Source organism: Tyto alba, unplaced genomic scaffold (assembly GCF_018691265.1).
Source record: "Tyto alba isolate M040663 unplaced genomic scaffold, T.alba_DEE_v4.0 Super-Scaffold_2, whole genome shotgun sequence".
In the NCBI taxonomy this organism is placed as follows: Eukaryota; Metazoa; Chordata; class Aves; order Strigiformes; family Tytonidae; genus Tyto; species Tyto alba.
In genome coordinates, this window is record NW_024881282.1 from 4,928,761 (window position 1) to 4,941,588 (window position 12,828).

At 42.1% G+C, this 12,828-nt stretch overlaps 1 protein-coding gene across 13 annotated transcripts in view; it reads right to left on the bottom strand.

Moving 5' to 3' along the window:
• Positions 1–12,828, bottom strand: part of TENM4 (teneurin transmembrane protein 4) — a 1,435,480-nt gene that overhangs the window by 74,225 nt on the left and 1,348,427 nt on the right. For all 13 annotated transcript variants that reach the window (XR_004406800.2, XM_032990906.2, XM_032990916.2 and 10 more), the window contains 3 exons: positions 8,391–8,652; positions 2,414–2,681; positions 118–261 (listed from right to left, as the gene is read on the bottom strand). Coding sequence is in view for 12 of the 13 variants with exons in the window: in XM_032990906.2 (XP_032846797.1) it covers positions 118–261; positions 2,414–2,681; positions 8,391–8,652 (674 nt within the window). In the remaining variant the exon portion in view is untranslated. The remainder of the gene's footprint in view (positions 1–117; positions 262–2,413; positions 2,682–8,390; positions 8,653–12,828) is intronic.

The window sequence follows — 12,828 nt, forward strand, 5'->3', positions numbered from 1 at the left end:
CATCAGAGAGTACATGTGTTGGTCAGGTTTCTTTCCTTTTCTTGAATTCTTAGTGATAAGAAGCAACTGGGCCTTGCAACACTGCATTATTTCTGTTATGTGTTACAGACAACCTACCACTTTGTATGTTGAGGGCATGGTGTTTGTCCAGGGACCATCCTCCAAGTTTGGAAGCATCAATTTCATAACCCTGAAGCACAGCTGTCCTCTTCTCCCACAGGATCAAGTCAGGACAGGATTCATACTCATAACCTACTGAAACTATGAACAAGAGAGAAACAAAAGACCTGCCAGATTAGTAACCCGGAAATACACAGTCAGCACACACAGAGTTTCAACTGAGTAGGGGTAAGAGCATTTCTACAGGCAACTTCCAATTTCATTTAAAATGTCACCATCATAATGCAGAGTCCTAATATTTTTCTCTTTAAGGGCCATCCTGCATTTAAAAAGATAAGCGCAGCTGTAGATGTTAGGCAAGTGTGCTAAATATTTAAAAGGCACTGTTTTAAAGACATATTTTAAAACAAGTATTCCATAGTGTAAACCACTGCTGGACTCGCAAATAGGAGCACTTTACTCCTATATATTATCTTTGATCAAAGACTGCATGTCAGGAACTTGCTAAAAATCATGTCCTTCCTTGGAAAATAAAGACTTACACAACTGAGGCATGGGGCAGCAAGTCCCTCAGTGACAGCAGTCTTAGACCAGGCTGACTTGTGGTTACTGTTAAATTCAAAAGGGTTTGCTTGCCACGATGTCTAATCAGAGCCTTTCAGGAGTAACTCTGCTGAACATATTGGAGTTGCTTTAGAGTAAAATGATGTCAGCAGAAGGAAAATTTTTTTTTTGACAGAATAATGACTCCATTTTAATTTTCGCAGAAGAAGCAGGGCCAGTTTCATTGGTCTGTTTTTCTTCTGCCCTACCTGATCTTTTCAGTGCTAACAGCTGAAGCAGAATAGAACTACAAGTTCTACACAAATGAAAAGCAATTACATAGCTCATTATTTTTTTACTAGATAAAAATAAAGGTCTGATCTTACAAGTTTCCCAACCCCCTTTGAAAAGTGCTGATTACTGAGAGAACTCAGGATCCCCCCATCAGATATAGCCTTTTTCAGAATCAGGCAGTATCAAAGGAAGATGTAATTTAGGAGATGAAGGCCTGATATTGTCCACTGTTCTAGAGGTGAGAATCACTGAAAGCCTGAATGCTGATGTCCTCAGACCTGCCTGAGTACTCTAGGGCTGCAGAGCTGCATCATGGAGCACTCCATGACCCACTGCTAATCTAGCATCCTAAAGAGCATGTAAACATAGTCTTTTGGGATGTGCTACCAGGACATATTTCTCAGTGTGGACTCCAGACTGGGTAAGGCTCAGCAGGTTGTATCATCCAGTGAGCTCAAGGTATCTAAGCCTGAGTGAGAGGAAAGGACCCATTCCTCCTAGAAAACAAGAGACCCTACAGCTCCTCTGAAGAGATTTATCTTCAGCTGGAATACCAGGCATCAGTGAACCACCCTCCTGCCAACAAGACCTCTATTTGCCAATTTGGAATCTCTCCCATTTTGTTGATATAATTTCCTTGGCAATCTGAACGGTCTAGTCGAAGACCTGTAACTGAATGTCCTCTGGCTGTTGATCAGATGGGAAGCAATCACCACAGGGCTGCATCACCTCTGCTCACTGCACACCCAAAGTATCCCCTTTCCCTCCAGCACCATTGCATGGGGCTCACTGGGTGAGGTCTGAGATGGCAGCAGGAAGAGGAATAAAGTGAGTCTCTGCGTGTATCCACTGCACAGCATCCTGCCCCTGTAGAGTGGGTGGCATGGGCCACAATGCTTGGTGCTGCAGATGCGACACGTTGAGTATGCAGAGCCTTCCCATTCTCTGCCCTGCAGCTTCAGAGAGTCTTTTGCAGATGTAAATGAATGCACAAAGTAGAAGAGAGACAACCATCATGCCCCAGTTTGGGATGGTGTTCTTGAATGGGTAACAAAGTGGAAACTAAGATTAGAGCAGTCCTGAAGGTCAGGCACAGGAAAGACTGGAGATCAGGACTCAGTTCTAGGGATTTCTTTCAAAATGGTGCTGACAACTTCTGGCTATAGGTGATGCAGCCAAACGCCTCTAGTCCCGGTTCATTCCTTCTGTATGAATATGTTGGTAGCAGCTCAGGATGCATGTGCTGGGCCATGAGCCAAGGAACAGGTAAACATTCATCTGTTGGGGAAATGTGTGCTGTCTGAACAGCTGGGCCCAATCCCTTCCAAGGAAACAGCCATCAACCAGCAGGGACCATTTTATGTGTTAGCAGTTAGACCATACGGATCTCAGGCAAGGCCTGTGCATGGCCACTTAGCTGCTTCTAAAAGGAGACACAAGCCCTGGGGTCACTTACCAAAGGCTTCTGAGAGTCCATACACCTTCTGGCTGTAGACATCTGTCTTATCCCAGATGAAATAATAGGACAGGTCTGGAGCAGCTGCAAACCACTTTCTGAAGAGGCGTCCCTCGACAGCCACCATGAGGTGGACTTTCATGAGGTTGAAGGGGATGGTGGGGTGGGTCATGCTGATCCTCAGGACTGATTTGTAGCCAGCTGTGCGACTGCTCAGGTAACTCACTTTTATTTTACTACCGGAAACATTAATCTCCTCTTGTAGAGCCTGTGGAAAAGCAATCCAGGAGGTGTTAAATCAGCAGTGAGCAGACAGGAAAAGGCAGTGAAGCTGTAATTTATCAAACACACCTTCATAAAAGCTCTGGTAGACATGTCTAAAAAAGCACACCTAGTAGGCATCAAGTATGAAATCATATATGTAATTTATAGGGTTAGTTGTGGAAACCAAGGAATGTCCCTCTCTTTCTCCATTTCTCTTACATGGAAGAACAGAAGACCCAAGTATCACATTTAAGTCAGTGTTTATAATGGGACTCACTGTTAAAAGGACTCCCAGGTCCCATAGTGAAAGAAGCTTGGGGTCTGAGATTATTCCAGACCATCAGTTTAGCTTCCATTTTGTGTCTTTTAACTTGGTAGGTTTCTACGGCTGCTAATTTTTGTCTCCTGGCTGCTTTTTCCCAGCAAAATATCAAGTCTTCATTGGCCTGTGTTCTTATGGTTGTTCCCCAGCCTTGATCATAACCTGCCATTCTCTCCAGGTCATTAGTCAATCCTGCTTCCACCCTTCCTCCTCTGACTTACCCATCTCTCCTTCTTTGAAGCTGCTCCTTTCCTACCTCACCTCTGACCCTTTTTGCCTGATCTACCCCTAGAATTTTTTTTCCTGTGTCATGGTCCTTATTTTATGACCTCACATTTCTTCCTACTTACCCTGGTCCTTGCTTAAAATTCCCTCCCCTCTTACCTGTGTGAGGTAATGGCCTGACCTACCATCAAACCCCTTCTTTTCCCTTGCATTCTCCCTTCCCTTCCTTTTCCAAATTCCTCTGTATTCTAGGTGAGTTGCTTATTTTCCTCCTCCAGCCATGAGTGTGGGTGTTTCTCACATAGTGGGACAGTTATCTCACAGGTCTCCATTCCAGTACAAAATTTCACAAAAGACTGGAGAAACAGCAGGGAAAGTTTTGTCTGCCCCTGTTCTGCTTTGAGAATAGAAAAATGTCAGTAAAGATGGGATTTTCAGCTCATTTACCTGCTAAAGTATAACCATTCTTAACATTTTTTTATTTTTAGTTGGAGAAATACAGGGAAATTTTTTGGAAAGCAATGCAGTGTACATCCCTAACACCACACTTATTCTCCCATGCAAAATACTGATTAAAAAAGGGCATTTCTTAAGTCTTAGGAGAAAATAAATTAGTTGTCACTTTCCAGAAAATTTCACTTGTAGGTAGCACCCAACATAGGCACATTCAGCACCAGCCAACAATCTTTGGCAAAGTTTGAAAGATGAAGGTAGAAGCTTAGCAGCGAGCTGGAAAACTCGGTCTGATAATGGGATGTGTCAGAAGGTCACAGCTGGCACTGCTCTCTCCTGCACTACTTCTGAAATACTTCAGTGTGCTGGACCCTAAATGAGCTGTGAAAATACTTCCCTAGCAATAATCAGCTTTTGTAATATTAAGGGCATGGAGGCTGGATGGCAGGTGGGTCAAGACATCCACCCGTCAGGAAGGGATCACAGCCATCCTGGTGTCCTCCAAGCTGTGTGGCTCCTAAACTCAACTCCTCCTATGTGGGAGCAGCAAACTCTCCTGGCGTGACAAGTTGCTCATCTCTTACAGGTTTTCTGGTTAGCGTTATCAATAATGACAAATCTTGTAATCTGCCCCTGAAAAGACCTCTTCTAAGCTATTATCCAAGGCCCAACACTTTTTCAAGTGATAACTTACAGCCTCTGAGCATTGCAGCACTTGACAAACGGACACGTCCAGAAGTTAAAGCACTGTTCCACTGTGCTCATAAATATTTACTTTCTCTAATGCAGCCTTTTCAATTTACATATCTCAGTGCTTAGGAGGCTGAAAAATGACAGAACTGGGAAAACCCAGGAATTTAAAAATATATTTTATGAGCTCAGCAACAATCTGGGCTGGGACCAGGCTCAACCAGAGACCAGCAGAGCCAAGCTGCAGTAAAGGTGGTCCCTTGCATCAAATCTGTCTTCATATGTAATCCCTCTAGGAAAAAGCCAGGGAGAAATAATTGTCACAGGGGTACTATTTGCAATGTCTGGTTCAAATCTCTGACAGAAATAATTATTTCTCTCTGTCATGATCTGTCTCTGCTGTCTACCATTCCAGAGAAAGGGTCAGCACAGTGGTACCAAGGCACTGAGCAGCACAGGGGACTGTGTTTAAAGGCGCCTGCCTGAAGAGAGGGTTCAAATGGTAATTCAGATTATCTGAAAGGCATCTGTAGATTGTAAGTAGTGATAAACTAGCAACCAAGCAGGGCCTTGGTGGGGGGAGTATAACCCAGTAGGACATTGGTAGGAGAAAAGTGGAAAAATAAAATTTGAAATACTCTGAATGCGACAAAAGTAACAACAGCTGAATTGTGCCCTTTTTTCTATTTGATAATTGCTGTTTGGCCCAGATAAATTCATATGCTGTGTCTGGAGTGCCTGTGAAAGACCAGGGCTCTTAGAGTTTATCACGGCCCAAACAGTATAATCTGTTCTTTAAAAGCATTCCAGCCACCAGGCTGGTCAGGCAGGAGAGATGGTTCTTCAGGCTTACTAGGTATTTTCACAATTTAGGAATTTTCACTGCCGTGTTCCCTTCACTCCTGGGTGTTAATCTATGCTTGTTTTAGTTACAATTCTTCCACTCTTTGCATAAGACAATGTAGGAAATCTTGTTTCTGTGTGCTGGGTTACACATTTCTCTTACAGCTACTGTTCACTCTGCCAGCAGACAAGGCAAGGGACAATCAATATTTTCTGTAATATGATACTCACAAGGAATTTTGAGAAAGAAAAGCACTCAGTATCTGGTTTGGGGGTCTAAATATAGACATCTAGTACTTTTGAGATGTTCTATGGTATCCAAAACCTCTGCAAGGGGATGACAGATCTGATGTACCTTCTTGAAATCTCTGCCTTTCTGAAGCTACAGCTGGAGGCCTGAAGGGACACTTCAGGACCTCTTAAATGGCACCAAATCTGTCTTTAAGCACCTGAATTAAACACTTAAAATATATTATATGGTCTTTTGAATGCATCCAGGTAGAGGACACTGCATTTATTTGTTGGAGCTCATGAGGTTCCTATCTGCCCACTTGTCAAAATCTCTTTCCCAGCCCTGCCATCCACTTGTCACCTCCTCCCAGCTATGTGCTCACAGCTCTTATATTTAACATTTCTCTACTGAAAACTGTGTATTATAAAATGCAACTTCAGAGACTGACAGCTACGGTATTTTTAATTGACTGCATATCCAGTATAGGAATGAAAAGTAGTTTATTTATGAACTGAAGTACAGTCAGGACTCTGCCACAAAATCAGATTCTCTTGTATATTCCTGCACCACAAACTCTGTTAACCTTCAGCTGTCAATATGTGAGGAGGAATACAGTTTTACAGGTTTTAGTTCAATCATTTGGCATGTGGGAACAGTACATCATGTATGGGATTCATCTTATCTAAACTTAGGAACCTAAATGTTAGGAGTTTCCTCTGAAATACTTTTCTAGGTCTCTTCATGGCCAACGGGCAGAGATAGGCTCTTTAAAAGGTTGTTCTTGCCAGGTAAACTTAAGAGTGGGATTCAATTCTAGTTTAGGGTATCTAAATCCAGATGTCAACATATAAGTGTGTGCATGTGAGGTAGGCATGTAAGCATCAATTATAGTCAGTGGTGATCGAACTGGTATCGTCAGTGGAAACCAGGTACCTTCAAGATGGTCAGCTTAATTGATCTGTAGGCTCCGTTGATGGTATTGATTAGATTTCTGTCAGCTTTAATAGGAGCTCAGACATCTAGCACGCATCCAGATGACTGTGTGTGAACACCTTATCTAGGTGCCATAATCTCAAAATGAATTCCACTTAGGTCTTAATTAGATTCCATAACTACAGGTGTCAAGTGCAATTTGGAATGTCCAAGTTATCTGTGACATTCACAAGGGGTTGGCAGATATAATGCAGGACACTGATAGGGGGATTACTCTGGATTGGCAGTTGGAGGCCAAGCAGGGTATCTGCAGAACATTTACAATGGCATTAAACATCTACAATGAGGGTGGTGGAACACTGGCAGAGGTGGCTCAGAGAGGTGGTAGATGCCCCATCCCTGGAAACGTTCAAGGTCAGGTAGGACAGGGCTCTGAGCAACCTGATCTGGTTGAAGATGCCCCTGCTCAGTGCAGGAGGAGTTGGACAAGATGACCTTTAAAGGTCCCTTCCAGCTCAAACTATTCTATGATTCTATGGTCTATAGTCAAGAAACTGTATCAAACCATTGCTTCTGACCTACATCCCTGGCTGCCTTCACAGTTGATAGACAGACACGCATTCATATCGAAGAGGAGTTTTAGAATGTGTTAGTTCAATAGATATAAATAACACAAGCTAACGAGTATCCTATCAAACAATGAGTGAGGTTACGATTATAGTTGCACTGTGTCAGATACTTGCTCCTTTCCCAGCCAGTGCTGAGCATTACCTTTCATGGTGTTTGTTGGTTTAGTTAAAAAGAGATGTGAAAACTGAACCAAGAAGTTGCAATCTGATGGACTTTACAAGATATGGGACTTAATTAGTAATTAAGCTGGGACAAGCCTGGTGACTGTAATTGGAAGTAAGTGAGAGAAAGGATCACAGGATTTGGTCCAGAGGGAAAGGTACAGAGACCACAAGCTTTATTTGTTGCTGGGTTCAGTACCCAGTGTATTAAAATTAGAAGATACAAAATGACTTCTTTCCTCATTAATGCTACTGCAACCTCAGTGGAGTCAAGCAGGAAGCACACAATTTGTTGCTACACTTGTTATTATTTCTACCTTGGCAGACTATTCTTGGTCACTAAAAGCAATACCCAGGACATGCTGAATGCTGGCATCTAAAACCCAGGGAACAACGTGCCCAAGAAAGGAAAGCTTGAATGTTGCTACATCCATATATTTCAACACAGGGAGTATTTTTAAGGAAGATGGATAATTCCATTGTTCAGACAATTCAGTTTAAAACCCATCTTTCCATTTGGCAGAATACTTTGAATCCACAGCAGGTTGTTAAACTACTTTATCTGACTCACACTTCCTTAAAAAAGGAAAATGGGGATGAGAAATTACAAGTAACCCTCTCGCTTTGCTCATCTGTCCCAAATGTCATGAAATGCAATAAAACCCAGGGACTCTTCAGGCTGGCCATTTGCCAGCCATTTGCTGGCTGACTGCACATCTCAACAGCTTTGTAGAGAGAGGGATATGCCTTCAAACCCTGAGAAAGTTCACACTCCACACTCCACCACTGGGGTCCATAATGCTCAGTGGGTGAAATTTACTCCTGAACAGAAGAAGGGCCTTGGAGCATAAGCAGTCCATCAGCCTTGCACTGGGCATACTGAATGCCAAAGGGCTGCCCAAAGGGTGGTTGTGGGTCACACGAGGGTCCCAGCCTACCTCCTGCAGATGAGAGGTGAAAGCAAAGCAGAGCCAACGTAGGTTTTTGCTGTTGGGTCCCAAGTGCTTTGCTTCCACCTCTCAGGGATGAGGGAAAAGAAACCTTCTGGCAAAGTGTGTGCTTGTGAGCGAGCGCTCCTGGCAAACATCTGAAAAACAGTGCAACAAAGAAGGAATGCTTCTTTTTCAGAAAGCAAGGGAATAGTTGCATTCATCTTGCTCAGAGCAGGAAAAAGAAGCACAGAAAGGACTGGAATATTTTCTTCTTGGATCAGACTGTTCATACCTGGATTTCAGGAACAATAGGACCTTTCTCCGAGCAGGAACTTGCAAAAGCTGTCAGTGGAGATGGGGAGACCACAGGGTTGGGCCGGGCAAAGTTACTGAGGTCACAGCTTGGGATCTCATTCTCTTCGTGCCTCATGACTATGGTTTCCATCACGAAGAAGCGATCCCATGGTAACCACAGCGTGTGCTCCTGGGTGATGAAGGGAGCCCGCTCAAAGTGCAGGATAATGGAGATCCCACCAATGGTAACGAGATCGAAGCTGTTTTAAGAGATGGAATACAAAGTTAGTGCCAGCATCATCCTGTCTATTTGTAACAACTCCCTAGAAAGGACCTCCAGAAAAATAATCACAAGAAATATCGGTCAGTTACATTTTACAGGCCTAAAACCTACAGCCCAAAGACGCTTCAGTTGAGTAAGAGCAAGTGGCAGAGGTAGGAGTACAAACTCGGCTTCTTTGCATGTTGTCCTCAGCATATTAAAAACATACCCAACCCTTTTATCTTTGTTAGTGCTTTTCTAGTGTTATTTGACCATACATACTCACTTTTGTGTTGTTTTGTTGTTTTTTTTTAAAAAAGTACTTATCATCCAAATGTAGTCACAGATTGGATCAATTCACATGATGAAATAAACTATTTGGAAAGTTATTTCTCTGACACACCACCATATAAACTGTCTTGGAATCACTGCTAACCTGAATAATACTTAATGCAACCCAGGGAACATGTGGAGCTCAGTCACAGACTGAGCCTAGTGTACTAGGCGGGGGGAATAAACGAACGCCGTGCAGGCAGTCTGTACCACAGCACCCAGCACAGTGTTTTTTGACTCTTAATTACTTAGAGCAGGGCAGATAACTTGCTGCCTGTGGTCTGCAACTTCACCCTATGCTACCTCCAGCCAAGTGGATTTTCTGCCTGCATTAGTGCTGGATAATATGAAGTCAGGATAATGAACAGCCCGCCCGAGCTGTGTGAAAGGACATTACTTTGATAAGAAAAATATTCGCCCCCTGGATGTAAAGATAGGGTTTTGGGTTGGTTTTTTCTTAGTTTTGTATTTAAACTTCACATCTTGTCAGAGATGGAGATTTTATAAAGTGCCACAAGATGTATCTACTATGTATAGACTCATAGAAGAAGTGATAAGTGGGAAAGGGATTTCAACACAATTCGAAGATCTCTTGGAATTGCTTTTTTTTTTTTTTTTTTTTTTTTTTTTCCTCAGTATCTATTCAGTTGCAATGCCAAATGTGTGTTTCAGGCAAAGAAAGTTTTCTCATCCCTGCTTGGCACTTTCGGTGCTTGGTGCTAGTGTGTGACAGTCTTTAAGCACGTGAATAGGCTTGCTGGCTTCAGCGGAGCTGCTCATGTGCTTAAGAGCCATGTGGTTAAATACTTCTCTGTGCATGAGAACAAGGATCTGAAAGCAGTGTGACAGCCCAAAGGCAGACTTGGTGTACTTTGTAATTACAAAGTAAGAAAGAAGCTGAAAAAAGTATTTAAAATTATTTTTTATATTAATTATGAGGCTTTCAGATCAGCTACAAAAATCCCAGAGGAGCAACAACGGCTATGAACTATTTCTAAAACAAAATCTTTGGCAAGTAATCATTCAGGAGAAGCTTTTTTTTTTTTTTTTTAATAGCCAATAGGCTGAGGTGCCATTTAGTAAATATAATTATGAAAAGTAAGTTATTCAGGAAAGAACGTTAAATTGAGTCCATGGGAAGGAGTGGAGAGCATTTTAAAAAGCTAAAGACATGCTTATTCTACCACTCAAGTGGGGCCATCAGCTTCCCAGACCTATGGAGCTTGGCTTGCAACAGCCTGACGAGTAACTTGCTGGCCCTTGCCAGCAAAGCTGCGCAGCATTTGTACTTTGATGAGAACATTTTTAACAGTCAATTAGCATTTGGCAAGCCCTTCAGCTAGGAGGGAGAAGCTTGCTCTGCATGAATCCGGGCACAGAAAGGGGCAACGGGAGAAAAGAAACAAACATTACAAATGATGCTCAACAAGTTTTTAGGCAAGTGGGAAGAGTTTCTATTTGGAAACACCTCTGTTTCACTCATTTGTGAGTGGTTCTTGGCTTCATTGAGCCCGGGTCAGGGATGGTAACCTGCTGGGGGGAACCATCCTTGTCTCTCCTGCATCCCCAAAACAGGATGCAGAAGGGAAAGCACCACCTCCATGTAGGGCCCCAGCAGCTGTGAAAACAGAGACAGGCAGTGTTTTTTAGCAGGTGCTGTTGCTCATGAGCTGGTTTTCCCAGTCACAGGGAGCAGCTTTGAAGTTACCTTGATGAACTGAATAAAAGCTAAACCCAAAACCAAACAGAAAAACCCAAAATGAAAACACCTTCCTCCCAGCTTCCCTTAGCGAAATTAAATTTAACAAGAGCAAAACTGTCTTGGGATTGAAGGAACGAGATAATTTTATTTCTGGCTTTGTTGCTGATCTCTGATGTCTTTTTTATTACTCTAAAAAAAATCATACATGTTACACAGTGTATTGTTCTGTTTTTCTTAAAAGACTCTGGAGAGACAGGCCAAAGGATAAAATTCTCTATTTATCCATAAAGCAGGCTTAAAAAAAACCCAAAACCCACAGAAAACTATAACCCTTTCTCATCTCTTTGCTCTGGAAGTCCGTGTATTTGGTCTGAGACAGCCATGCCAATGTTGCTGAACATGATGGCATGTACACAATACGGAAGAAGTCTGGAGACTTTCCTGCTGTTTTATTAATACTGTGCCTGTAGCCATGGGATACTGAGGACTTGCAGCCTTTATAAACTACTAGTTTAATCAAATTTAAAGATTTATTTTAAAATGTGGTTTATAATCTAGTACTGATAGTTCTGTTAACTTTGCTTCACAGAGAAATTAATACAACAGAGTGGTTTGAGAGTTGTCATTTTATTTCCATGCCTTGTTATCTGAAAAAAGTCTGTGTCCTAATAGTCAGGCTAAAAACACATGCTAGACTTGAAGTTATCAAAGTTTTGTTCAGACTAAGTAATGTGACTTAATTAGGACCAGGATTTCACTATTAGAGGCTGTATCTGAGTACTGTAATAGGAGTGAAACCTACTTGCAGAGACCTGGAATACAGTGAAGCCACTTATAGGGGTGAAAAATTCAGTTCATTATAATTCTGAAACTGAAATTTTACTTATTATATTAATTTTGAAACTTGGTCATCCCCCCCAAAAAAACCCCAAACCAAACCTGAAGCAACAAAATCAGCTTAGGAACTGATCTAGCTAAATTGATGCAATTCTGCCTTTAAACTCCCTTACTTCAAAACCACAGTTACTGCCCTGCTATCAGTAAACTGATTTGCTAAATCAATTTAAGGTAACTCAGTGCACATTTTCAAGAATAGATATTCCTGTGGTGAATATGCCAAATAAGAAAGCCAGTCAGTTTTATGCAGTTATCTCATAACCCCTGGAACAAGGTAATTGTTTGCACGTGTGCTCCCATTTTTCCTCCAAAGCAGAATGACACTGAAGATGGTCCAGATGACCCGATGTGACTGTGCACTGCTATGGACCGGGAACACATGCACTCTGCTAATGTAGCTCATGAGAAACCCCTTTTTGCTTAAGACCATCAACTTCTTAAAACAAAGTGACTCAATCACATGAAAACTGCACTGTGAAAAAGCTGATGAGATGCTGAGGCATGTTCTATTCAGAAAATTACTGAAAACCATCAAAGCACATAATAGAAACTGTAATAGCAATAATTCTTTACATGATTTTGAAAGTGCTTTACAAACAGTATTTAATAAATGTTATAACAGTCAGTAAGGAAGGCAAGGAAATGTTATCTGCCTTTCACAGGCTGGTTGGCTGGCCTAGGAAGGTTAAGAGATGCATCTAATGCTACCTGCTAAATCAGCAGTGAGACTAGGATTAGAAATAAGGGATGTCTGACATCATTTTCTGCCCTGATAATTTTAGTCTGAATGCTCTTAAATACTTCAAGGTAATTTTTAGAAGACCTCACCACTGTGGAAGTCACTGGATTTTGGTGTTCTTTAAGAGAAGGGCTTTTACTTTTCCATTTATTACCTCCAGAGTACACAGATGCACTGCTGTGCCCATTCATTTGAGCAAATATCTGCATGTATGCCGTGCCAATTTTGGAAGGTATTTTTATGAATCCAGAAATGCAGTACTGCCGCTGAACAAACTGTTGAATGCTGGTTGTGCACCAGACGTGCACAACGTTTCTGTAGAAGCAGATTGATTTGAGAAGAAGGTGAAGAAAGTGAAATCAGAAGAGATGACACCATGCAACCTGGGGTTAGACTGATCACCAGCAGCTGCTGACAGAAATCCCAGCTTGGGGATGAATCCCACTTGGTCACAGACTCCCTGCACTGAGCCAGCTGATTTCTGTCATTTTTATCATTTGGAA